The following is a 27793-nucleotide window of genomic DNA, read 5'->3' on the forward strand; positions in this document are numbered from 1 at the left end:
GCCAATCTCGGGGTTTTCCGAGTTTGTATGAGACATGATAGCTCAGCCTCTCCTATGAGGAGATGTGACCCAAGGTTAAGCGTTGAGCTTATGGCAACAACGCTCACAACGTTGAGCCGTGTGATCTCGATGCCGCTCGTGGAGAAGGTCGAGCGGCGGGATTTGGAGAGATTGGCTTTGTGTTTAACGGTGTCCCTAACGTGCTTAACTACATCCTCTGTGTTGTGTGGGTGTGTGCGTGTGTTTCCAAGGAGCAGACAGGAGAAAAGACCAACAACGGCACTCACTACAAGCTCCAGCTCCTCTACAGCAATGGTAAGAGGCGGTGAACACAGACCTTTAAATTGATCAGAAGGGAGTGTTTAAACAGTGAAGGTAATGGTGAACTGTCGGAAACGGAAGGACAGTAAGAGCTAGCTTCTGTCCCTCAATGTAGAAAATACATTCATGTGCTCTAGCTATGTTGCCAAAGTTTAAAAGGCATACTATGTTTGTAGTTATAAGACTGCCAGTGACAAACGATTGTAGGCCTGTACTGTTAGTCATATCATCTCACTGAGCGACGGAAACTTGCCAGGGTGTGTGCTCGTAGCGAATGCTTTTTTTTTTTTGTCAGGGTTCGCTCAAGATTACAAATGGTTTTAAAGCATTTTAATGGCCGCAAACCGTTTTTCTTTTTGCCAAGTAATTTTGAATATGTTCAAAATTGTCATCAATAAATTTCATCTGGCAAACATCTTCGTGAGGGTTTGCAACCTTGAACGAACCCTGACACGAAAACGAATAGAATAACCTTACATAAAACCATTCACCTATACAGGTTGTGCTATCCCAATGACAACCATACATACAATGACAATCTGTATTCCGTTGGTTTGGTTTTGATTAGACTTTAGTTTCGTCATGTCCTTTTGTTCTTTTTGTCATGGTGTGTCACATTAGTTTATCGTGTATTGTAGTGTACATCTGTTCTTGTGTGTCCCCTGTGTTCTCCAATCAGCTCCCTCAGCCACTTGTGTCTTGTCCAGGTGATTCTCATTGTGTTGTCAGGTTGTTTGTATTTAGTTCCTGGTTTCCTTTCAGTCCATGTTGGATCATTGTCACTGTCATGTACTCTTCTTTAGGCCTTGCTTCTTGTTGTGGCAAGTCTTGAGTTTTGATTTTTATTAAGGTTTTATTTTTAGAATGTATAACACTAGTTATTGTTTTGTTAAGAAATATTCAATTCACCCTATGCTCCTACCTGCCTTCACCTGTTTCCCTGCATTTGAGTCCTCAACCCCACGCTACATATGACAGGATGACCTGCCAATTAGCATTTTACATGCAACGCCAGTGTTGGTCCCCCTACCGGCCCACCACTATGTGGAGTCAAATGTAACTTAGGAGTGCCCCATCTCATAAGTTTTTTTAATTATTAGGCATTGGTATGTCAAGTTTTACTTTACATTGCCCAAATTTGTGTTATGAGTTTCAGATAGGCCTACACTCCCACTGAGGTGAAGGTCCAAGTGTGTAAAAACAAAATGGTTGGGGATGAGAATAGAGCAAAGAAAAATAATAGTAGCCAAAATGTTATGTCCAGTAATGCATAGTCAAAAACTGTGCGACAATTCGAACTTTATTATTTTTTTTACATCACAACATTACTTACTTGCAAAAATGACAAATACGCAAATCAATCCTTAAATACAATAATAACACACATGGAATAGAAACAGAGAACTGATGAATTTTTGGACATTTTTGCCAGACTCTCCAGAATCCAGAGATCAGCAATATACCGAAGACCCCAACCACGCCCCCAATTGTGTTTCCCACATCACATTAGGGATACATGCGGAAATTCGGTTCCCATGAGCAACCGCTGCCCCTACTCTGCCATCACAGTGGCACCCATGGGAGACAAGATAAAAGACATGTTCTCCAGCAACCCCCTTGTACAGCATCCGCACATACACACCCACATACACCAAAAGCACTTCCTCTTCATCCCCTTCCCCCATGCGATATCAAAGGCATCCCAATAGAGACTTTGATGGGGGGGCTGAACATATTTTAAAAAGAAATACTCTCCAAAGTTCTTTCGATATATATTAAACAAAAAAAAAACTTCCTCCAAGAAACAATTCATTACATGTGATTTCCTGTCAAGATTTTATTTATAAAATGCAACAGGCGAGACTTTCTTTGGCCTCCAGTTAAGTCAAACTGGTCAAGCTGGTTGTCGTTGTTTTACCTGTCGGTGTGCTTACTGTAGTTACGTAACGTCTCCTACGAGTCTTGGGAATATGTCATTGCAGTTGATAAACTGTGAGAGTACGACTGTAAATCCTGTCCTCAAAGAGAAGACAACTAATAATCATCAAACATGAAATAACTCCCAATCCCCTCAGAAACCATCAGAGAGAAAATATGAGGTGCATGCCAATCGTATTTCTCCATGTTGCTTGGATGCAGTTCAATGTTGTGTAGTTTTTTTCTATTCAGGGGTTGACTATGGGGGATAAGATTTAGATCAGACATTTGTATTTCTAACTATCCCCAGTACAGTACAAATAATTGAAGAGTTGATGTTTTATATTACTGTTTAGGTCAACTGAAGACTTTGATTATTATCTAGTGGTGCACAGAATAACACAGCAAAATCAACATGCTTGTGGAGCTACTTTTGATTCCCCTTCCAATATCCATGTCATCATATTTCCAACTGAAACAGTTTTCCTAATTGTTTATGTACACTTGGCATCAACTAGAAGAAGCTCTGTAAAGTACATTGCCATCTTTCGTAGGATATATTGAAACAAGTGCATTGCACAAATTCCATTTTACAAGTCAAAGCCAAAAGGATCTGCTAACTGTGCTGAGTAATTTTCTTCAGATTAATCCCTTATGTGATGGCTATACAATTGTCATACTTTTTATGATAACATCTATAGGTATGAGGTCAGAGGTCTGCCATTCCGAGATATCAAAAACAAACATCTGCTCTTTTTATGCAGGGGTCCGCACAGAGCAAGATCTTTATGCACGACTTATTGACTCAGTCACAAAGCAGGTAGGTGAGCTCTGCTTTCCTGATGGAATTCAGCTTTCAAGGAAATGACGCTAAAATGATTTCATGTGAAACTGACATACCTTGTTGCCTGTTTTCTCCCCTCGCAGCCAATATCGTATGAAGGCCAAAACAAGAATCCGGAAATGTGCAGAGTTCTGCTCACGCATGAGGTCATGTGCAGGTGTGTGGTCTACACCTTCACCCAATTTGATATCACACATGCACACACTATAATTTATAGAGTTCTAGAGGTTTGGGGCTTATTTGATGTTCAAATGTTTCGAGAGTCATTTCAGGCACAACTCCTGGTGGTAACAGTGTAGGTTAGGAGTAAAAGTTACAGGAATACAATTGAAACATCTTACACAAGAATAAAAAAAAATGCATGTAGTGTATTTTATTTAGCTTCAGACAAATGTTGTTTACTTATAATACAAAAACAATATACTGTAGATATATGCCCTTGTTTTAATATTGAAATATTATTGTTGTTGTTGAATAGAATTTTAGTTGCTGAAAAAAAAAAAAAAAAAAACGCAAGAGAGGGCGTGACAAAAGACTGTAAGAAGTTGCGTTAAACCTAATATTTTCTTTATGTTTTAAGGGGTATTATTCTTGTTGAACAATTTTTAGGTCACTTGACAACATTCAACAAAAAAATCCTAGCATGATCTTAGTGCGCAGGTGTCAAATTTAAGGCCAGTGCCCATATTTTTACATACAGCATTTTATGCGGCCTGCCAATGTAAATAATGGGCTCTATTTCTGTGTATGTGCAGTCTGAATTTGTGCAGAGGTTCGCCTTTGGTATTTTCAAAGGCACAGTTAAAAATACATTTTGCGCCGTTTTGGGTGTGACCACAACACAGCCAAATTCTCTCTTTGCCTCTAAAATCAGTGCACAGGATGAGACCAGTGCTTGTCAGCGGAAGTGGAAACTGATAAGCAGACCTCCACTGCCAGATGATGTAAAGTTGGCCATGGAGATCACAGGTCACAGCTGTTAGGTGGGCACTTGAAGACCACTTTTCAACCTGATGACATCCACCATACAGAATCTGTCTGCCTGGTCCCTGATCAAATTCACCCTAAATCTCATTAGACTACCTGCGCCAATACTTAGATGTGGTCACATTAGGTGTAAATTTTAGTTGAATTTCAGCCACCACATTGTCAGGTGCCTTCGGTACACCAGAACGTCCAGCTATGGTGGAGTTTTATGCTAAATCCTAAACCAGCCAAATGAGGCTCGCACCAGCACAAAAATCAGGACATGCCATTTTTTTTTACACAGCGGTGCCCACTACAAATTTAGAGCTCATGAGCGTCTATTTTCTGTAACAAAATTTGCAAAATTGTAGAATAACATTGACTTCAATTTAAAAACAAGCTATCCATCAATTAGTTTTTTTGTTGCTGCACATTTTGTAATATGATGACACATATGGTTGCACAGTAAAGGAAGCCATATCTATAATGTGGTCCAAAACAAAAAATTAATTTGACACTAAAGCATTCTAATCAAGTCTAACCTATTACAAGAAAGTCAATGAGAGCTTAGAGATTCACACAAAATCACATATGACACTCTAAGGGCCCTATTTTGGCATTCCAGCACCCATGCACTCAGATGACTGTAAAATCATTTTCTGTATTTGGTGCCATGTTCTGCCTCTCTTGGTGTTCCAACACCGGATATTTCATGCCGGGGTAACGTTGGCGTGTTTGTGAATATGGAAGAACGCACTGCACGTCACTTGGCATTTTGTGAACCTAGGGCATTTTCTATGACAAGCCCCCCGGCGCATCTGCAAATTTGGTTACAAAAATGTGACTGGATTTTAGACTTGGTAAAAGCATGTCTAACTCGTGGTGCACGTGGTGTAACGCCATTTTTTTGTGGATTAGATGGAGTTGCAGGCAGACAGATGACAACATTGTGGGGCCTCTGCATCATTGTAGACATCAATTCATTGAATTAATTATAATCATTATCATCTTAAAGATATTTGCAATTGCCCACGTCACACACACGGATGACAACATCATCCACAAGGGGAGATCTCACATTTCACCTGTATGAATGCACTTGGCGCGAGCCAATCTCTGCTCTCGCAGCCCAGCAAGTGTATTTTTAGTTCCGCAATGTCAAGCACTGTGTGCACCCCGACTAGTGCCCTGATTCGCCCCATTCTAGCTGCACCCGTCTATGAAAATACCAACAGAAACTGCACTTTGCACTAGGTATGAAAATAGAGCCAGAAATATTGAATCTTCAAATCCGTCCAAATAGATTTCCTTTGCCATCACTCAGAATTCGCAATATCATCTTCTATCTTTCACACACTGTCAACTAATGTACCCTTTTAAATGTAATAATGATCTTCCACAATGTAACTATAAAGCAGCATGTCGCCAACCAGTGCACTGTAATTGCGCATAGAGACGACAGCTGACATAACCAGAAGCACTTAAGTGGACTCTTGTTACGATTCCTTCATCAAATTGACACTCCAGGAATGAGCTGAGACAGCATGTTTGAACTTTGTTAGCGTGTGATGAGTGACACGTTCCACAGATGTAACCGAAGGAAGGTGCCAGCTTGAAGACCCCATGTGCTACCGATGACAGAGCTTGGGAAATAATGATATCATAATAATAGCGTGGTTTATGAAGCTAAATGGCTAAACAGCGGTCTGCGCAGGAAGAGGAAGAGGAAGGATGAGTGGGCCAGTGACCCGGAGTTGGAGGGCAGCAGCAGGGAAAGGATGGGGGTCTGAGATGGAGTGGGCTCTGCCATTGTGTAGCCAGCAGATGCCCGAATGTGACTCACAGCTGGCTAATAACAGAGCCGAAGAGGCAGAGGGCAAGCGGCACAGCTGGGGAGTGAGGCCGTCTGACAGGGGGGCGGAGGGGGGCAGGGCAGGGCCAAGCTGGGACACGAGAGGGTTGAGGCGAGGTGTAGGGGTGGCAGATGGTAAAGGGGTGGGGGCACTTTTGTTATGCAGTGAAGGGGACTTCGGGGCGGAGGAGTGGGGTGACCAGCAGGCTCCTCGGACAGGACTGCTGACGAATGGTTGTATGTGTGTGTGCGTGTGCGTGGGGGTTGAATTTGATTTCGGAATCAATGTGACAGATTGGCTGGCTGCCTTTTCACTTTTGAATGGTCTCTCACTGTTTGTAGGGTGTGTTGTTGTACCTTTTCTTCCTCTTCTATTCTTTTTGTCCCCTCCTCCCCTCCCCTCTCATGCCTCCTTTGTGTTCTGCTGGATGTTGGTGGACTGCAGAGTCTGGGCCTGTGGACAAATGACGGCTCCTCCTGTTTAAATTGCTTATTCTCCTGGCTGACTTTTCCCTCTTGTTGTCTTTTCTGTCCCTTTAATTGCCCACTCAGCCGCTGTTGTGAGAAGAAGAGTTGCGGTAACCGAAATGAGACGCCCTCTGACCCAGTCATCATTGACAGGTAAGGAGCTGCGATACAGTACACAAAGCACTGACTCATACTTACTCAAGATTGTGCTTTTGGGTGAATTTGACCTCTCACAAACACGCTGCTGCATTTCCACTCTGTAAAACTTCATCCGATTTGGATGCTTGTACTGGATGGATAAAGCCTCGGATGTTGATGCAGGTTTATTTGTCATATTAGAAGCAGTGCTTTTGGCCATGTCAGTTAGTGCCAACTGCCAAGGCAAAGTGACTATTGCATAGTAAACACTACAAGAGGTTATTGTACACAGTAAAATTGCTAATTTGAAATTGTGAATTTGTTCGAAAACAGTATAATTCTACTACAGTGGTGCCTTGAGATGCAACTGACTCGAGATACGAGCCATCGCTTGGCAGATTTGTTTATTTTTGCTTTGACATACGAGCACATACTTGACATACAAGCGCTTTATAATGGCAGTGAACTCAATTCAACTGGCAGAAGTTTGGTAAGTAGCGGGTGATTCTGACAAAAGAGGCCATGAGCTGTTTATTGACACTCCTAGTTTAATTTCACTGTCAAACTAAACACAAAACCAAGTCAATTACACCTTGTATATTTAAAACAACCACATAGAGTAGCTTAAAATTTCAGTCAGCTAGCTAAGTGCTCTAAATAGCATCAATAGATGGGTTTTCATACACCTATTTTTATTCAAATATTCAACAATTGTGCAAAGGAACCTGAATGATCACACTAGAAGTTAGAATTTTTTTTATATACAATTCACAAAAACATTTTTACACTTGGAATGGTGGATTTTCCAAATACATGAAAATGTAAATTATTACGTCACACGTTTTGACCAGATATTACATCACAAATATTTTGTAGTCACAAAAATGGTGGTGGATGACTAAGTTAGGTATGTTTAGAGAGGAAAAAGAAATTTAAATATTACTCGAATGAAAGATACGAACATCTGCAAAATAATACTGAATGGAAGCAGGTGTAAGTAACATTTTTGTTTTTCACACTTTCTCTAAATTCGCTCTAAAATTTTGACACATTTGGACCACAATAATTAACCCGTTCAGCAAAGCAAAACATGTTGACAGACAATAAAACAGTACTCGCATTGATCTATTCTTTATCCTGTGTCAAGAATGACAAATATTATTATTATTATTATTGTATATCTGTCTGTCTGTCTGTCTTATACTGCCCTATGGCCAAAACGGGTACACCAGAAGCAGCAGCACATTAGCCGTTCAATTAATTCAGTGACAAAAACAATTTATCAATCCATTGTCCAAACTGATTAATTTTTTTTTTTAAATAAAAAAAAATAGTTAAATCTAATTACACCACTACTCTATGTTTTCATAAAGAATGATAATGTGGAGGGTTATTTTCCCCACACTAAACCATACGCCATTTTTCTCCTTTCTTTTTTTCCCCTCATGTAAAGGACTAATCTCATTTCCAGTCATTTCAATGGGGAAAAAAATGATTTGTGATACACATGCTTTGAGTTACGAGCAATAAATGAAACCCTTATCTCAAGGCACCACTGTAACTTGTAGTTAAGTGTGGCAGGGAATGCTGCAAAAAATGTTTTCATGTCGAGATGAGTGTTAAATATTTTGTATTTCTGTACAGTGTCAATTCAAAATGAGCTTTTTTTTTTAAACAGCATTTGCATTTGAGTTTACTAGCTTGTTTATGTGTACTTAATAAAGTGTCCAGTAAGTGTAAAATTATTACCGACGTCTGTTCAGTTCTCAACCTACTTAGGACCATTTGCACCTGAGACCCCCCGGAAACACACATTAATCTTCATATGAGAAGCATGTGTATGTTTCATATCTGCATGCAGGCTCACACATGTAGTCAATGTTCACCCTGACCGCCACTTATCACACTTTAACCACCACAGTCATCAGAAAGTGTGAAGGCCCTCACATCCGAGCGATTTTGGGTTTTCACGGGCTCTGTCAGCAGAGTGATGAATGGTCATAAGCGGGAATACTTTGCGTGTGATGTCATGGACGCAACCTTCATTGGCTCTCCCTCCTGCCGCACCTCCTCTCCTTCCGACTTCCCTTCAGTCCCACTTTCATAACAATTGTGAAGAAAACACTCACTTCATTTATGTCAAGGACCCTTTTCTTCCCCTTCTCAGTTCAAGCTGGCTGCCTGTTGACAGTGTGTCTCACAGGAGTTCTGCTCAGGATATTTTTCATATCATGGAAAAACTAGGCTGTTGTCTTTTCAGTGTTCCCAGAATGCCTCGGAGCAGCTGCTTTTCTCATTTGCACATTATTCTCTCCATGTCCCATCCCTTATACACTTCCTCCTTACATGCCTTAAACCTCCATTTAAGTAACTCCACAGACTTCTGCGGAGAGAGCGAATCGCGTATACAGTATTTCCATTGCGGGATTTTGTGACTGATTTAAGCCGAATCGTTGACCTCTGCTCTTTTCTAATCACACGGGGAGCATCCCATCCTGGTGGGGGTCTCTCCCTCTTGACTAGCCTGGCAAAATCCTCTCCTCTGGGAACAGCCCATTAGGAGCTAGTTAATTTCTGATAAGCCAAGACAATTTGGTGTGGTCCGTTTTATTTCCACGCATGTGCATTTCCTCATTCCACATCGCACGCTTGGTGAAAAAAAGAAAAAGAAAAAGGTGTGTGAATCTTAGGTGTGTGTGCACAGAGGTATGTTTTCGGAACCTCGCACGTTTATTTATGTATATGAATGTATGTGCAATTGTAGATGTGTCTCAGTGACCCCTACCCTGACCTTTTCCCCCAGTCACCGCTTGGATCTTAAATTATTCATGTGTGTGTGTGTGTGTGTGTGTGTTCATGTGGGAAGGGGTGCGTGTGTGATTCCGTGGTTCCAGTAATCAGCCTCCTGCTCCCAGCCCCAACACCTGTTCTCCAATTAACATGCAGCACGCGGGGGCCCGCTCACGTCCACTGCCCATGATGCTTTCCACCCTTTTCTTCCTCCCTTTCCCTTGTTTTCGCCTTCTCCCAACCCCGCTTCTTATCTCCTGCACCCCAACATGCTCTTACATACCACTTCACCCTCTATTACCTAACTCCCTTTCTTTTTTTCCATTGAGTAAGCATCTCAGTAAACACCCCACCTTCTTCCGTTGGCCTGTCTAATTTTGCCATAATTAGGCAGTGTCATTAGAACACCTACCCAAGCACAAGGTAGTTTGCAATTCCCCAAATGGCCCAAACCCCCACTTTTCTAATCTCCTTTCCATATTGTTTCAGTTTTCCCTCTCCCCCTTCTCCTGCTGCCGCCGCCGCCGCCGCAACTCCCGCCCCCTTCTCTCCCTAATCCCGAGTTGAGTGAAAGGAGAAAGAGATCACAGCTGATCCATGAGGAGGGCTGAAAGGATGGATGGAGGGTGGAGGGAAGAAGCGGGCACAAAGAGATGACTCTCATGTTGTCCAGGGAGAAGATGATTTAATAGGCCGTTGCCTGCTGTGTCTAATAGTTTTACAATTGTCTAATCTAAACTCGGACTAACTCTTCTGTGCGCTTCTCGGCCCAGTGTGACGTCTCTGTTTGGAGAGCAGCACTTATAGACTGATAGACAGTGTTGCTCACTGATTGGTCCGACAGCTGATCGATAGACAGATAAATTGATTGACTTCTTGGGGCACATCACCATAAATCTTTGCTAACTCTTCTCTCTGTGTGTTCTAAAAATGAATCATGCATGCTTTATCTTTTTTTTTTTTTTTACTGCAAGGTTTGGGCTCCTTATGTAAGAGACTGTACAGTGGACAAAGAAACAGAACAGATGCTTGTTAAATGCCTGATTCTAATATGTGTATATATAATATTGGACTATCACAAATTATTTTAAAAGTTGAAAAACTTTACATAAATCACCAAGTGAAAATGCAAGAATCCCTCTAAGATCTGAAAGTGGGAGAGTTTAACAAACATACAAAAGGATATTGGTTGAGCAGGTGTGCAAAAATACATGTACAAAATACAAAGGTGCCTTTCAGTTTTATTTACATTAATATTATTATGAATTAGTCCAGAGGTGTCCAAACTTTTTCATTTGAGGGCCACATACAGAAAATCAGAAGGACACAACGGCCACATAATGTTATGAAGAGAAATTGTGTTTAGTCCTAAAAATTGTACAAATAATTTATTTATGCTTTTGCATATTTAGAAAAATGCTATAGTATATAAACCAATTTATTTGTAATATGGCAGTAGGGTTATTATCGTTTTGGAATTTTTCATTTTAGTTAGTTTTTATTAGTTTTTAGGGTGGTTCTGTTAGTTTTTATTAGTTTAGTTCTTTAAAGAAATGCTTAGTTTTAGTTTAGTTTCAGTATTAGTATTAGTTTTTTTTTGTTTTTTTTAAACGTGTATTAATTGGGCGCAATATTTAAAAAACACCATGGGAGCAACGTCATCTGAAGGTGCTTTTCTATTGGCTGCTGCTAGATGACATCACTTCTATGTGTCATTATTCCAGTTTATATCAAAATAAATCTACTAAAAATCACAATTAAAATCCCTAAAGGTTCATTAAATTAATTACCAAAGACTAAAACGAAGGACGTTTGCTATAATTATAGTTAGTTTTAGTTAGTTTTGTAAACATAAAATGTAGTTTCAGTTAGTTTTCGGTTTTTAAAAAGCATTTTCGTTTTTATTTTATTTCAGTAACAATATTGTTTTTTGAATTTTAGTTTTTTCATTAGTTTTAGTTAACTAAAATAACCTTTAATGGCACTGATACCCTCCCTCCTCTCCAAACATTTTTGTTTTGTTTATTATATTTGAACTGAGTCAAATGCCATTTTTAGCATATGTCGCGGGCCACTGAAAAATGGACGGCGGGCCGCAAATCGCCCCTGGGCTGTAGTTTGGACACCACTGCACTAGTCTAAACATGGCAGCAAAAGCCACCTGTTTTTATCCAGCGGGTGGGGCGGCCATTTTGCCACTTGTTGTTGACTGCAAATGACAATCACAGTCGCTCAGGTAATGACTAACAAACAATCACAGCTCACATTTTTTTGGTCATGTGACACTCAAGTTTGGTCATGCGACGTTTGAGTTTGATCATTTCCTGAGTCTGTGATGTCATTTTCGTTTGACCGCAAGTGGCAAAATGGTCGCCCCATCTGCTGGATATAAACAGGTGGATTTTGCTAACTCATATTCTACAAATGAAATATTAATCAGAATGCCATGTTTAGACTAGTGTGGCTGCATAGAACTTATTATTATTGTAATAAAGAAACTTTTGTGGTTGACATTGAATGAATTGAATTAAATGACAAAGCCCAATTCAGATCCCCCACATATTTTCAAACGAAATCAGTTCTGGACTTAATTGGCTGACTTTTGACCATTCAAAAAGTCTTATTTTGGTGAAGTCATTCATTTGTCGATTTGGATGGATGCTTGTGGTGAAATTCATCTTCATCTTTAGCAAGTAGACATCTGAATGTTCAGGGCCAACAGTGACTGATATTTGGAAGTGTTCGTGTCATGCTCTCTTCCACTTCAACGAAAGTCCCAGTTGCAGCTAAACATAAATCTTCCTTCGACTTTTCTTACAAAGAAAAAAATCTCGCTTCGTCTACATTTTGCCAAAATTCTTGGGTCTCCTAAAAGCATTTATTATATCATGGTGCAATAAAAGAAAAGCTGAACTTTTAACTACAATTCCAAAAGGTATGTTTGGCATGAAACCAGCACTTGGTCATCACAGAAGAACTCCACAATGAAGCATAGTGGCACAATAGCTAGAAACAGCACTTTATTCAAGATGGATGAAGACAAGTTACTTTTGGTATGGAACCTTCAGATGTTTTCTAGAAAGGTTGATGGTGAAAAGTTTACTTCCTCAGAATTTTGTCAGTTTTTATCATGCGAAAATGTTGTAAAAATATCATAGTGCTATTTTGCGATCATCCATTGAAAGGTTGCTTGGACTTAACCCCCCAAGATTTTTTTAATGGCAGTATTATTGGCGTGATGACCTCTGAGCTAGAAGTTATATTGCTTGTGAGCCTAAGCTGACCTCTCTATTTATGACTGCTAAGGTGGCTTTACAATGGAGACAAGCAGATGTCAGTATTAGAATTAGTAAGAAAGGACTGTGTGCTTTGGATCGGAGAGGTCAGCATTCACTGGGAGGGCGTGTGTGCTTTTATATTGGGCTAAGAAGCGGAGATCAATAGCTGGTCATAAGGAGTGTGTGCAGGGATCCATCCGAGGCAGCGGCCTTGTGCTGTGGGGGTGGGTGGGTGATCAATGGCAAGCACTATCTCACTAATTGATCGTGTTTCTAAGAGCGGTCTTTTTTAACAAGCCGGCACTCCGAGAAAAGAAGAATAATCAATAGGAATTTTCCAATGCTGTCAATAATGTTGTGTCCTCCCCCAGACCCAAAATGAGCTCAGCAAAGCTCATGTAAGGTCAGCAAATTATAAAGTCTACATTTTAAAAGTGAGAAAAACGGTATACAAGAGGGGACATTTGATGTGATTTTTGGAGGGCTACTTGTGCTTTTTTAAGGTTTTTGCTTTCCTCGTTGAGCAGTCATTATGTGTGTCATGGCTTGACTTCAGATGCTGGACTGCGAGTGGAATCCATTAGTCTTAATCTTGCCTTGTGGGTTGTATTGATCTATTTGTTGTCTTCTAGTTCTAGTTATGTACACGCAACACCATGCGTGTTTTCAACTAGCCCAGCTCTATTTTCTACACAATTCATCTCTTTGACAAAATACCCAAGTGGAACGTTTATTAATGCTGATATTGTTTGTGAAATCATGAGTATATGGTCATAATATAAACGTAAATCTCTTTGGTTGGTGCGGTAAATCCGTAGCCAACATTTCTTTGAATGGATTAACACTGTCTGGGTAGTTTGACAAAAAACTATTCAGATATCACTTATTGTTATATGTAAATGTGTGGCGGTGTCTCGGAGACCATCTGTTTCAATGGTCGTGGCTCCACCTGCTCGAACACGGCCGGCTTAAACCCATTTCAAAAACAAACTACGCGTGATGGAGGGCGTTGCTTCTGAACCCGGCTGTTTTCTCAGCAGCCATGATGGCGTACCCATGGGCTCGGAACAGTGGGGGACACGGCTTCCTGAACGCTTGCTTGCTTCCATCTCAAAGGAAAATACAATCATTCTTTGGGAAAGAACATTAAACTTTCATCCAAAGAATAAATGCAGCAACAGTTTTGGACTGTGTCGGAGGTCACATTCCTCCCATTTCCCAGATGTAAACTGATGTACTACAATGTCCTGTGAGGGCGTCATAGTACAAGAACTCCAAAGCTGAATGTGTGAGACGACAATTTCATTCTCAGGGATTGCTTGTCCTGTAAGTGCTGTAACATCCTCTTGTAGCTCTTCTTACTGCAATCACTGTGGTAGCTTCCAATTTATAGACATAGCTCGATCGATCGATCGATCGATCTATCTATCTATCTATCTATCTATCTATCTATCTATCTATCTATCTATCTATCTATCTATCTATCTATCTATCTATCTATCTATCTATCTATCTATCTATCTATCTATCTATCTATCTATCTATCTATCTGTCTGTCTGTCTGTCTGTCTGTCTGTCTGTTTCGATACCAGGTTTTATTGTACTCAGCGACCCTCGTTTTACAATCAAGAACTAGAAATGAGAAGAATAGATAATAGTCATTAATTACTTTCCTTTTAGAATCAAGATTTTCTATAGAATAGTATACTATACAATACTCCCAAAAGGTCGGCCATTGATTGTAAACAAGAGTTGTTAATAGTACACACAAAAGTAGTTTTCTTAACAAATTCATTAAAGCAAATAAATAAGTAGACCCTGAGAAAAAGACTTACAACTTGTTAACCATCGATCTCAAGTTTGGCAAGAAATGGAATATCATTTCGATGTGTGCCGTGTAACCAAGGGTTCGCATATTGAACATTTGTGAAAAGTTTAATAAAGCGTTTATTTCTTGGATTTTTGTGTTTAAATGTTTGCTGCATAGACTTAAGATCCTTAATTTCCAGAAGAAAAGTTTGTTCTTCATATGTTCAACAGTTATTGAGATATCAATTATCATACAGTGATTGAGTCAAAGCACCCCGTACGAGTTGTATGGAAGATGACATCACCTGTGCTGAGGGAACAGGTAACGGCCAATCATGGCTCAGTTTGCTGACCAAACCCAGAAAACTGGTGAGCCGTGATTGGTTGTTACCCATTTCCTCAGCACAGGCCGACAGCAAGTGGGAAAATGTGTTAAAGGTATTAAAATTGTACATGACAATATAATAACGTTATCAAGTTATTTCTAGACAAAATATGAACTTTTTACTGCTGAAAATGTAAAAAGTATCGCTTTAGTGGTAGCAGTCAGCACCACTGGCTTGACTTTACAGTCTGATGTCTTGCAAGATGACAAATAATTTTTGTTCCCCATTGATTTTAGACACATTCCAGCACTAAAACACCCTAATAAAACACACCAAGTAAAGTGAAAATGTAATGTAAGACTTTAATATTAATTAACTGCAAGACTACAGTCAATGTACATTTCCATTTTCTTTTTATGAATATGAGCTTTTTACAACGGAACAGGTTTTTGCTGACACTTCAGATTCACATCCAATTGAAGTTACAGCTGCTTCGAACGAGCAAATATGTTTCCAAATATCAGGCCCAATGTCACAGTTTTTTTTTGTTTTTTTGTTTTTTTTACAACACAAATATAACAGCCTCATAATCAATCAAGAGATGCATACTCTGTTGAATTTATGTCTGTTGTATATTTGGCATCTCAGCTATTCATTGTATTACTCACTGGAGAATTTAAAAATAGTTGATGGAAAAAGTATTTTTACCTCCACTATGGAGGTCTTGTTTTCACCATCATTAGTGTTTGTGTGTGTTTATCTGCTGGTAGGATGACATAAAAACTGCTGAGCTGATTTTCACCAAACATGGTGTGCAATATCTGGCAAGATTTGAGAAAAAAAGTCCATTACATTTGGATGGAACTTGTTGTTCAGTCTGCCTAAATAAAGGTTTGTAGTCATATCTGTCTAATTATGTCTTTACAAGAGTATTTTCTACTTGGCTTACAATGTTGGTAGCAGAAAACAAAAACGCACATACATTTCTATGCACATATAAAGTCATGTCCACTGGTCCCTCCGGTCCACTGTCACGGTCTCTCCCTGGTGGTCGAACCCTGGACACTCTCTTCACACCCCCTGTCAGTAAGTCCATCAGACAAGGGTTGGTGAGTGGGGTGGGCGGGGGATGCAGCCTGGCGACAGGCCCTGAGGCTCCAGTGCACACCACCTTACTCGCGCAGGCTGGACCACTGAGCAGCTGGCACAGGACCATGGGATGCCTCCTCCCTGGGGGCGACGCAAAGGGAAGAAGGAGACAAAGACAGACAGGGAGAGACCATGCATGGTCCACAAAATCGCTTTTTTTTTCACTTTTTTTTTTTTTTTGACAGGTACTGTCTGAGAGCCTCGGTCAGATTCAGACTGCTAAAAGTGTATTGACCTTGATGTCAGGCTCAAGTAAGAGTGTGTTAAACGTGATATAAGTACATAAAATAATGTGATTCAGATTGTTGGAGTGGATCAGTTATAAAAAAAAAAAATTGATGCTGTTTTGGAACAATACCATGTTGTCACCCATTCAAAACAAAACTGTTTTCATTCATCACTGCATTTGAAATTATTGCTGTGCAGAGATGGCAAAACTATTCAGACTCAAGTAGATGTGCAAATAGTTGTTTAAGAAAAAGACTCATGTAAAAGTACAAGTACTGACTCAACACTTAAATAGAAGAAAAAGAGTACAGATTTTGATTTAGCAGGGAGACCGAGGTTAGTTGTATCTCAGGTAAATTGTCACGTTGCAATTTTCTTCTCCAACAGAGGGCGTAACGAAAAAGTGGAATACTAGTTTTCTTCGTATAATGGTCAGGGGTTGTGTACTATCTAAGAAGAGTATAGCACCTTGTGAGAAGAATAATTTTGCCCTTGTTTTATTTATTAGTTGCAAAATCCAGTGTGACATCTTACCCCATATAATGTGACAACTTACCCATTGGTGGGGCAACATGTCACATGTTCACTCCGCCTATTTGATGGCTTATAACTCTGCACTCAAAGCATGAAAATCACCTGAATACAAAAAATATGACAAAGACTTTCATCTGGTGTACAGTTTGTTTATATATGATGTCTTGATTCCAAGAAATATATAAAAATATAAAAAGTGATACAACTAGCCCCGGTCTCCCCAACAAAAGTAATTTTATTGTGAATTCTATACAGTGATGCCAGGTAACAATTAATCTAATACAATACTTATTTCAGTCCTGTAAACACACTATACTTACTCTCCTAAAAACAAACTGCAATTACTTCCCAGTGGACCTGTCAGTGTCCTGCGTGGCAGCAGCCGATCATTGGTGTGCCAATAGGTGAATGTAAGGCTATGTAAAGTGCTTTGGGTACTATAGCTAAAAAAGCACTATATAAATAGCAGTCCATTCCATTCTCAGCCATGGCGCCTTGCTTGTATTGTAAAAATACTAGTTAATGAATAACGAAATACAGGACACCTGTTCCTAAAACTGCAATACTGACTAAAGTCACTAAACAAGTAACTATACATTATAGAAGACATAAGAAAGGGAAATTCTGGTATTTACAGTTTGAACATAGTGAAATGCATTGTGGGACTACAGTATCCAAATTCATATTCCCGTCTGAGGGAGTGATATTATCATTTTCAGTGCATTTCCTTTTCGTGTGCCCATAAAAAGCAAGGGAGGAAGGAGAGATATTCATGTTTTCAAGATGGAAGTACAGTCACTATTTTGAGTTTGTCAGCTAAAAAAAAACATTAACTTGGTTAGTTGCACAGACTACATTGTTGACAGAGTGTTATCTTCAACAATGTTATGCTAAAAAACAAACAAAAAAACACACACACACACACTCGCACAAATGGAACGTATTTATTCAAGCTAAAAGAGAAAGTCCCACCAGATTGTGTAACTGCAGGAGGTCCCCAAATGTAATTGTTTTAAACAATGTGCATTTCTTGAGTTTGCTATCACAACCTGAATATTTAACTCATTCACTGCCTTTGACAAGTATACTTGTCAATTGTATTTTTTAGAGCGGTGCTAAATGGGGGCGAATCTGAGCATGCTCCACTGTAAATATCAAACTTGGAAACAACTTTACTGATGCCCAACCACCGGTAGATGACATCATTGCCCCATTTTATAGGAAATAAACACAGTTTCAGAGTCCATGGGAGAAATGGCTGTATTTTGGCAAACCTACATTTTTCTGCTGTCAATTATAAAAGAACGGGACGGGACAAAAAGTAGGGAGTCTATTCTGTTATTTGGTAGATTCGGTTTATATATAATTATTGAATGTAATATCACGTGAGTATTGGAAATGTACAAATTTTCTATAATGACTGGCAGTGAATGAGTTTTAATTGTGTCCAGTAAAAAATAAAGACTTTTATTTTACAAAGTAGATTTTATTAAAAATATGATTTAAGTTGCAAGTCACCCTTTCCTGTTTAATGAACTCCAGAAAAGCCCTTTTTTTTTTTAAATAAAAATAATTATTGTAAGAAAAAAAAACACACCGCTAAAAATGCACTTCTAAGTGTCAAAACTGTGTGTCATTTTTATTCAAAGCAGGGTTGTCGGTAACTGCTCAGTATAACTATTAAAGTAACTTAATTTAACTTAGCTACTTTAAAAATAATCAAATAATGTAACTAAGTTAGTTTTTCATGTTAACTGTGGCAACAATGATATAATAGCCATTTTGATAACCTGACAACTTGAAAACAATCTAAATTTTCCTAATTTGATCTCATAGTTTTGCTGAACTGAAAAACTACACCTACTTGTATGTTTTTATACATTATTAAAAAGAATTTTGTTCACCACTCGAAGCTGGTGTTTTTTTTTTTTTTTCTTCGACTGGCACAAGAGACAACACATTTGCCGCCAATCATTCTTGTGTCCAACGAAATAGAAAAATTCTCTTAAATAAGCCATGAGGAATATTATTCTCCAAATCTGTTGCTGCCATTATTTATGCTCCCTCCCTTCTTCTTCTTTGTTGCTGTTGCTGTTGTTGTTGTTGTTGTTGTTGTTGTTGTTGTTGTTGTTGTTGTTGTTGTTGTTGTTGTTGTTACACTGTGCTGCCAAGTTTGAAAAAGTAATGTGTGTTAGGTAAGGAGTAGAAAGTACAGATTTTTCATTTTCAAATGTAGGGAGTAAAAGTAAAAAGTTGCTAGAAAAATAAATTCTAACTCACCTAAAGAACAGATGTCTGTAAAATGTAATTGAATACTGTTAAAATGAAAACAATTTTTGGAACTTCCCACCACTCATTTTGTGTAAATATTCCATGAATTGTATGGAGCTTCCAGACTAGCAGGATCAAACTAATAGGGTTCACCTTTGCTTGAGCAGTCTTGAGATTAACTAGGGGGGATTGGGGGGTCTGTGAGGATCAGAAGAGGGCAGATTAGCATGATTTAGAGGGCACTTCAGATTGCCAGCATGCGAGCGGGCGTATGTGACTTTCCTTTCTGTGGGTTTGACTTTCAAGCAAAATTCTCAGCATCTCCATTTATTTTGCAAGCAGCTTGTGTCATAATCAGGCTCTTGTGTGTGTTTTGCAAAGTCATATCCAGTTAAATGTGATATTTAGAAACAAGAATTGTTTTCTTTAGTTTGACACAAGTGTTGTTGGAGTGCGTGTGTGCATGATGGAGCCTGGTCATCCTCCTGTGTAAAGGTCTTAAATTTCACTAATGACTTAACAATGCCCCCTGGTGCTACACAGACCCGGCAAGCCTCCCAAGTTTGTTTGTTTGTCTGTTTAGCTGCAATCTGGACAGACTAAGTCTCTCAGGAGTTGGATTTCACATTTAAAGAAAACATTCAGGAATGCTAATATTTGCACTTTAATAATGATAAAACAGTTTTGTCCTCAGGATTCCTGTTGGCTAATGCCAGAAGGGATTGCTTAAAAATAAAACAATAAAATAAAAAATATATATATAATGAAAACACTGAACACTTATTTTTTATTGACTGATCAATTTTTAAAATCATATCAATCTCATTTTAAAACTTTGAGTAATCACTTAATCAAAAAGGATTTTTATCAAGAGCATGGGTTATGTGTTAATTCTTTCTACATTTCATGTTATGAGGACGTCTTCAACATTTGTTTGATCCACAGCACAATCTCACCTTCCTCTTTTTCTAATCAGTTAATTACTTGCATAATTTTAAATGAAAAAAAGATCGCAATTTTAATGACATAAACAACTACACTCAATGTCATGCACACACATTTATTAAATGCTTTACTTTAATGCATGTAGTTATGTTTATTGCTCAAACACAACCTGCGCTACCTTCAACGTAACCATCCGATGTCACGCTAAAGGATCATCTGCGCTCATAATTAACAGTGTGATTAATCTGCGATAATACATGACTAATGTGATCATTTTTGTGATTAATCAATGAGTATCAAAAGATTTTTTTTGCTTCTAAATTGTCTTTAATTAATAGAATGTAAAACAAAATATTCCTAAAAACCTATAACTGATCAAAGCTATGACTTTAATTCTTATGTTAATTCATATGAGAAAACAGAAAATATTGCTTAACTCAATTCTTGTGTTTGTTCTAAAGTGTGTATTCAAAGTCTAATATGACTTTGACTTAGTGACTTATTTCTATTTTGTTGCAGATTACATCATACTGCCATTTTTTAGGACCGAGTGCAGTAATTAAGCCTAAAATGATTATTGCTGCACTCTAATGGTCTGTCTTGTGTTTCATCATCCACGCAGCAGATGTTGTGTAACCCTCTTCAAGGAGGAGAAACAAAATAGGAGTCCGGATTTAACTATTTCAATGTCACAATAAACTTTTGGATGTGTGCATGTGTTGGTAGCGGCCCTGATGAATCTGTCAGCGCCGAGGGCAGGGGGGCATGTGACTGCTGACAGGCTCCCAGCAGGCATGCTGTGAGCCCCAAAAGTTGGCGTGCCCCCCCCAACAACACCCAGCAGGCCCGACCGGCGCTCGACTCCTCTTTTCCTCTCATGGTCCCGGACTGCGCACATTTGCTGCGTATTAGCCACAGACAGTAAATTACAGCACCTTGGACCTCTGAGCGATTCCATTCCCGTCTCTTCACACGTTCCTCTAGCTCCCCGCAGGACCATTATCCAGCACACCTCCTCACACTGTGTCTACCTCCCCATCTTTCCTCTCATTTTGATCTGTTTTCCTCTCCTCTGTCTGTCAAACTCATCCTGGCTTTTTAGACGCTTTCAACCCTGTCAGATTTCTCTCCCCTGTCTGTCTGTCTTCCTCCTCATCCTCCACTCTTCTATTGTGTCACGCTACACGGCATTCCCTCCCTCGCACACCTCCCCCCTTTTACTTTCTTACAAGCAGGTCCCTGTTGTGGAGACTTCACAGGTTTCCCATCCAAGAAAGCCCCTCCCGTCTCTGCCACCCCCTTCTCTGGCTTTCAGGAAACAGATGTTGTTTGTCAGATCTTATCATTACTGGCTAATTAAGAAGACATCTCTTCTTCTGTCGCTTCTCTTCTCTCTCCTCTCTTCTCTCACTTGGCGGCATCCATCCCAGATCAGCGCATCCTCTCGGTTTGGGTCAAGCTTTGATTTACACATGGTGGCAGTGAAACTGATTAGTGGCTGATTGATACTGAAAAAGCCCGATTAGTGTTAGCGTATCGCATGTGACCTTCTGGCATGTTCAAATCTGTTCAGCTGTAAAGGAGGCTCCATGTCACCATTTGACAGTTATGAGAGTATATTTTGAATGCTTGTCCCTCAGGAGGAAGCAAACATTCTGGGAGAGGTCAGCCCACTGAAGGGACTTCTATTCCCTGTCCTGGTTGTGAATTCATCTTTTCCAGACTCAGAATATTTTTCATATCAATCTATTTGGCAGGCTGACCGCTGTCCCATGTGGTGGCACTCTTTCGGTTAAGCTTGGGAGACTTCAGATTGAATTCAAGTTGAATTAAAAAAAAATGAAAATAAAAAAAGCACGTAAGACCACAAAGTAGCTTGGTGAAACACCTCTTGTCTACTCATGCTCCCCTCTTGCAGCCTTCTTTTCCTCTCTGCTACGCATGAAAGTTTTACAACACTACTAAGCTCTATAAATCAGGACTCGTGCTCTAAAATGTTCGCTTTTGTCACAGTTCTCAAGTTTAGAGGTGGGTCGGACAATTCGAGGGGTGAAATTGGAGGGACAGAGTCAACCCAGAGCTTAGAGAATGCCAAAGTCGTTTAGCCTGCTGACCTTTGATTTTGAAAACAAAACCGCCAAAATTCCCAACACAAATGTTTTATCAGGAAGTATGGCTAAGGTGGAGGGAGAGCTGGCCGAAGGGATCCTGGATGAAGTCCATTTAACGCAAATCATTTTTACACAAGTCAAAATCAGTGGCATGTTCAGTTAAAAACAAATACCACGAAATACAAGACAAGGTAAATCAGCATGTAGTGCTATATAGTTAAAGGAACCATATTTGGTCATTTATATTTAAGTCAAACTACACAGTAAATTGTGAAGAGTAAATTTGACTCAATTTTCAGTGGGACCAAATAGACTCAGTTCTAGAGTAATATTTATACTTGGAAGAGAGTGTAATAAAGCATTGGAAAAAATAAGAAATAAAAGTGACTCAAGGGTGGAGTAATAAACTCAAATCTTCAGCTTGCGAGACAGCCAGTCTACTCCCTGAGCCACGCAGCTCCCCATTTCTGTTATTATATCGCTCGTGTCAGCTGCAGTTGATTCCATGTAATCTTCCTAGATCCGAGAGACCAAAAACGACGTCTTTAGTAGCTCAGGTGGTAGTGTGACCTGAAGCTGAAGGTCGTGAGTTCGTTCCTCAACCCTTGAATGACTTTTATTTTATTTTTTTCAAATATATATATATATTTTTTTAATTTTACTCTCTTCCTAGTGTAAATCTTAGCCTACACTTAAACTGAGTTTATTGGGTCCCTGTCTAAATAGAGTCAAATTTACTCTATGGATTTTACTGTGACGAGACACCGCATGCACACCTCACCAAAAAATAAGTCGTAGAGTGCCAATAAGTGGGTTTCCATCTACCTGTTTTAGTCAAATTTTCAAATTGTGAAAATAAATCATAATGGACACTCTAGAAATAATACTAATAATAAAAAAGACCAAGACCTAAAATTCAGAAAAAAAAAAGTTTTTATGTTTTAGTTTTTTCAGCGTATCAATAAAAGAGTAATGCAAACTTCGTCTATGGAAACAGGATTAGAAAAAAAAAACGATGACGGGACAGCAGACCACGTCACACATTTTGACCAGATATTATGTCACACGAACATATTGTAGTCACAATAAATGGCAGCGGATGATAAATTACGTAGGTCACATTTTAGTTCTGCACATTTATACTAAAATGAAAAATAACAATTTAGAAACATTTGGATGGAATCTTCATTCATGATCCTTTTGTTGATAGTCTGATGAGTTTCTTGTGGCAGAGAGATGCTCTCATAAGACACCGTCTCATGTCACGGTCTCCTCCCCTCTCAATAGTCCACAAAATAATAGAAGGAAACTGGCGCATTTTCTGTTCTATTTTGTGCATGTTCACAAAATGATCTTAAAAAAAATCTAAGCATTTGATACCGTCTTGATTATACGGAAAAAGTTGTGAAATATAATGAAAGAAAATCTATCCAGTTGGTGGCATGGCTTAGTGGTAGAGTGATTGTCTCCCAGCCCAGAGAGGTTGTGGGTTTGGTCCCTCGTCGTGACTATGTTGAAGTGTCCTTGAGCAATAGGTTGAAGCACCTTGCTCCTGATGCTCTGCCATCAGTAGGTGAATGTCAGTGTGAAGCACTTTGAGGGCCGTAGCAGGTGGAAAAGCGCTATACAAGTGAAAAAACATTTATTACACAGGTACATCTTTGTTATAACATATTAAAAAAAACTAAACAGTTGAATAATGAAAGACACTTAAAATGCAATTAAGTGTAATATTTTTTGTGGTTAAAAACAAATTTTCAAGAATTTAATAGGTTTAAAACCAAGTTCTTGTATTTTAATACAAGAATGATCACATTTTATATTTCCCCACTCTAAAAATAGTTGGTTAAAAAAAAAAAAAAAAAAAAAAACTGAGTCAAAAATGGACACATCAATTACTTGGGTTAATTCGATCCAAGTGTTTTGTCCCACATAATGGTTTTTTTTTTTTTTTTTTTTTTTAACTTTTTATCTCAGCAAGTTGGGTTCAACTGACCCAAGTAGTGGATTATTCACTTTGTAACTGTTTATAGAGTGCACAATTTCCCCTCCCCCTCCTAAATTCTTATGACTTATGCCTCCAAATTTCCCATTGGTGTGAATGAGAGTCTACATATGTACAAGATCATTGGTAATTTGTTCAGGGCGACCTTCCTTCAATAGCCAAATGTCATAGGGCTCAAGATGCTGTTGACATGTTGGCACTTTGAGCATTAATGGTCTTGTCCAAACACACATTTGATTTTGTTCAAAACTCTCAAATGAGCAAAGAGAAAAACACAACAAGGAGTCAGTTTGGCTGTGAGAAGCTGATGCCAGTGATATGGCTGTATGTTTTAAGAGGGGAGGTGTGTGCGTGCGTGCGTGTGTGTTTTTTGGGGTGGGAGACTGCAAGGCTGGTGTGAAAGGTCCTGTGGTGGTATGCGACAGAGGGTGTATCAGTTCATTGAGGGTTTTCTGTGCCCCATTAGCAGTGTCAAAGGTCATGTGCCCCGGGTGTTAACCCTGGTGACCAGTCTAGCTTCCAGTCTGCCAGGGGACTCAGGTCCAGGGGTATTTATTACCGACCCCCCCCCCCCCCCCCCCCCCCCCCCCCCCCCCACCAAACATAGCTCTCCCCACAGAGGAAAACAAAACATCTCCAACCCTCCCCCTTGGCCGGTCTTGGGCCTGGGCACATGTACTAATTGGATGCATATACATACGCTGATGCATGACGAGCCATCTGTAGACTTGTGTCTTTACGTGAAACATATCTTAAAGTTCGATATAAAATAATCGTGCAAGTAAGTCATTTTTTCAGTTTTTCTAGGAAACACAAAAAATTGAACCATTTGCATCATGAGGAGATGATTTAGGCAAAAATAATATTTTTTTTTGCAAAAAAAAAAAAAAACATGACTTAGCCAATTATTTTAAGAGGGTGACGATATTCTCAAGTCAGCATGGCTTGATCATAATTCTCACCCAAAGCCATTTGATGAAAATTACTTCCCATAACTTTGTTGTGTAATTGACATTAAAGTGTCATAAATAGTGTATACATTTATTGCTTGGTCTTATATATCTTTCGGGCGATCACACACGTGCATGAGGTCTATGCGGCCTTTGCTCATGTGTGACACAGGCATGATGCATACGTGCATATTTGTGGGCCTGCTGTATGACTTAGTGCTCCCAGTGTGTGAGTGTGTCAGAGGAAGGCCCTCAGCATGTCAGTATGTTTTAATGCTTCACATCTGGTTTCCTAATTTCCCCCCCACCATGTCAGGACACTGTTTTGTTTTTTTTGTTTTTTCTGGGTGGTGTGTAGGTTTGCGTGTGCGTGCATGTGTGTGTGTAGGTGGGGTGGACATTGAATGAGTGATAGTCTTGGATACAGGACATCAATAAATCTTCATTTCTCTTCCTCGGTCTTTACTGCTGTCCTATTTTTCTCCTGTTTTAATTTCTTTCTCTTCTTTTACTGTCTGTAGACACGGGATGTTGCTAAGCCCCTCAAAAAAAAAAAAAAAAAGACTAATTTTGCTGTAAAACTAGCAAGGCAAGGTTTACTTTTTTAGTAAAAAATAAGTCAAGTCAAGTTATTACGTTAATCTCTAGGAGCCCTCACCGAGGGTGGGTTTGTCGCTTTTGGTCAAGCTTTAAATCCATTTGTGTTGTCCATCCATGTTGTGTTTGTTGTACCAGCTAGCTAGCGCGAAGCTAAACCTAGTGTTTATCTCTCCGGTGCAGCGTCCAACACTTAGGTGACCGGGTGTGACAAACAGTGGTACTTTATAAGTTTGCAAGCTCATTTCATGCTAGGACCTCATCAGAGGCCAACAGCGAAGTAACGACAAAGGTGTTGATACTGAACTTTATTTACTTACAAGAGGTGTACTAGCTAACAAATTGACTGGTAAACTTTAATACTCTTTAAAAAAAATAAATAAATAAATAAATAAATAATAATAATAATAAAAAAACCTACTTGGAAAAAAAATCTGTAACAAATATTCTTGTGTATTGTAGAATTTAAAAAAAAAACAAAAAAAACGGGGCAGCTTTCCATTTGAAAAATTCATATTTTCCTCCGTGAAGCAAGGAGTGTCCAACTAACCAACACAAATATCGTGCTTCATGATTTTGTTCCTACTTTTTGTGCAGTGAAACCTTGCTGGTGGTCTGTGCGCTGCATAGTGCTGTTCTATTTTTCCTTTGGGCCATGTTAACATGATCGCAAGCCAAAGAGCCAAGACCCCAGTAAGGAGTAGAATAAAGTAAGGCTTCTATAACACTTTTTCATCACATGCCTCAACAGTTGCTGCAACTGGTAAACGTTCATTTACAACGAACAAAGAGGGTGATGTCTTTTATGTCCATGTGAAAAGCCAGTTATGTCAACAATCATTAATGTTGATGAATGCCTATGAAAATTTTGTTGGAGGTTTTGTGATGCTTAGGTGTACCATTCATTATTAATCCCATATGTAAAACATGGTGGGTTGCCATTATGTGCAACAGATGCGCCAATGGACAGAAATGTAAAACGGAGAGTCCCTGAGGAAAGCAGAATAGCAAATTTACATGTACGCTTCCATAGGGCGAATGTTGTAATTTAAGTTGAGCAAGTTGTCACCATTTGGAAAGTGACTGCATGCTGCGAGGTCCGTGTTTGGTCTTGGGAACTGAAACAGATGCAGACAAAAGGGGTTAACTGAGATGTAGAAGTGAAGACAGAAAAGAAAAAAAAAACAGACTCCCTGTGGTTCCAGTATGGAACGTGATCCCTAGGTTTAAGACTTTTGTCTTTGCTTTGTTTGTGTCCACTGGTTTAAGTCCGCCTGTGCAGAGAAGAGATGAAGAAGATAGAACTTGGTTTCATTACTTAATTTCCTTGTTAATTGATTGTCATTTTCCCCATTGGCTTTCACTTTTTTCACCATTTGCTGTCATAATGCTAGCATAGGTTCTTACAATCTCTTCAAAATAGTCCTAACTCAAACTGTAGTTACTAGGCATGCTACATGTACTAGGCTAAAACACATAATAAACACAAATACAATTCTTTTTGAAAATATCCCTTCTCTGAAATCCCCCCATGGCATGAAGATCACTTCCACTTTTGTATGTTCGCCTCTTCATCTTTCTTTGAGGATGGGGAGGTGTGTGGGTGTATTACATTACCAAAACAAAAACAAACAACAGCAATATTAAACTTTTGCAACCACAATAGAGGAGGGGATATAAAAAAAAACAAAAAAAACAGAGGGTCCTCGACTTCTTATTAATTATGCAAGATTAGTCTAATTATAATTCAGCAAATGAATGTGTGGCAGAAGGTGCGAGGCGACGGGGCTGGGAGATTTGCATGTTAAGTGGGCAGGGGAAAGCAGCTAATACATGCTAATATATGCGTCAATGTCTCGCTTTAATTTCAGCATTTGCAGCTGTGTGCGTCCGAACTGAGGGGGGTGAAAAGTTGACTCAATGGTTTTTTTTGGGGAAGGGTTGGGGTGGGGGAGACAAAGGTGGGGGTGTCAATGAATTAGAGTGTGCATGCACGCATGTGAATATGTGTTTGTGTGTGAGGCATCTGGTGTCATACAAACAATGAATGATGAGAAGAAGTCAACAAACAAGGTCAAGGGCCCTTCTAAAGTGTGCAAAGGCGGAGGTTGTAGGCGATCTTTCCATCTGGGACTGGAATGGACGAGGTGACATGAGTGGCACTCGCTACTTTTGTGAACTTTACAAGTTTTTCCTTTTCACCGTGGCCCCAATGTTCCTTCTCACAATTGACATCACAATTTCCCGTAGGCACAAATTAGCCTGACTGACAGGATCACTCATGCTTGTGAAAA

At 39.3% G+C, this 27793-nt stretch overlaps 1 protein-coding gene across 4 annotated transcripts in view; it reads left to right on the forward strand.

Moving 5' to 3' along the window:
- Positions 1 to 27793, forward strand: part of ebf2 (EBF transcription factor 2) — a 43139-nt gene that overhangs the window by 3277 nt on the left and 12069 nt on the right. For 2 of the 4 annotated variants that reach the window (XM_077522346.1, XM_077522344.1), the window contains exons 3-6: positions 252 to 315; positions 3003 to 3058; positions 3166 to 3239; positions 6453 to 6521. In XM_077522346.1, coding sequence (XP_077378472.1) covers positions 252 to 315; positions 3003 to 3058; positions 3166 to 3239; positions 6453 to 6521 — 263 coding nt within the window. The remainder of the gene's footprint in view (positions 1 to 251; positions 316 to 3002; positions 3059 to 3165; positions 3240 to 6452; positions 6522 to 27793) is intronic. The other 2 variants (XM_077522345.1, XM_077522348.1) reach the window with 1 other exon arrangement.

The sequence above is a fragment of the Festucalex cinctus genome, chromosome 5 (genome assembly GCF_051991245.1).
Source record: "Festucalex cinctus isolate MCC-2025b chromosome 5, RoL_Fcin_1.0, whole genome shotgun sequence".
In the NCBI taxonomy this organism is placed as follows: domain Eukaryota; kingdom Metazoa; phylum Chordata; class Actinopteri; order Syngnathiformes; family Syngnathidae; genus Festucalex; species Festucalex cinctus.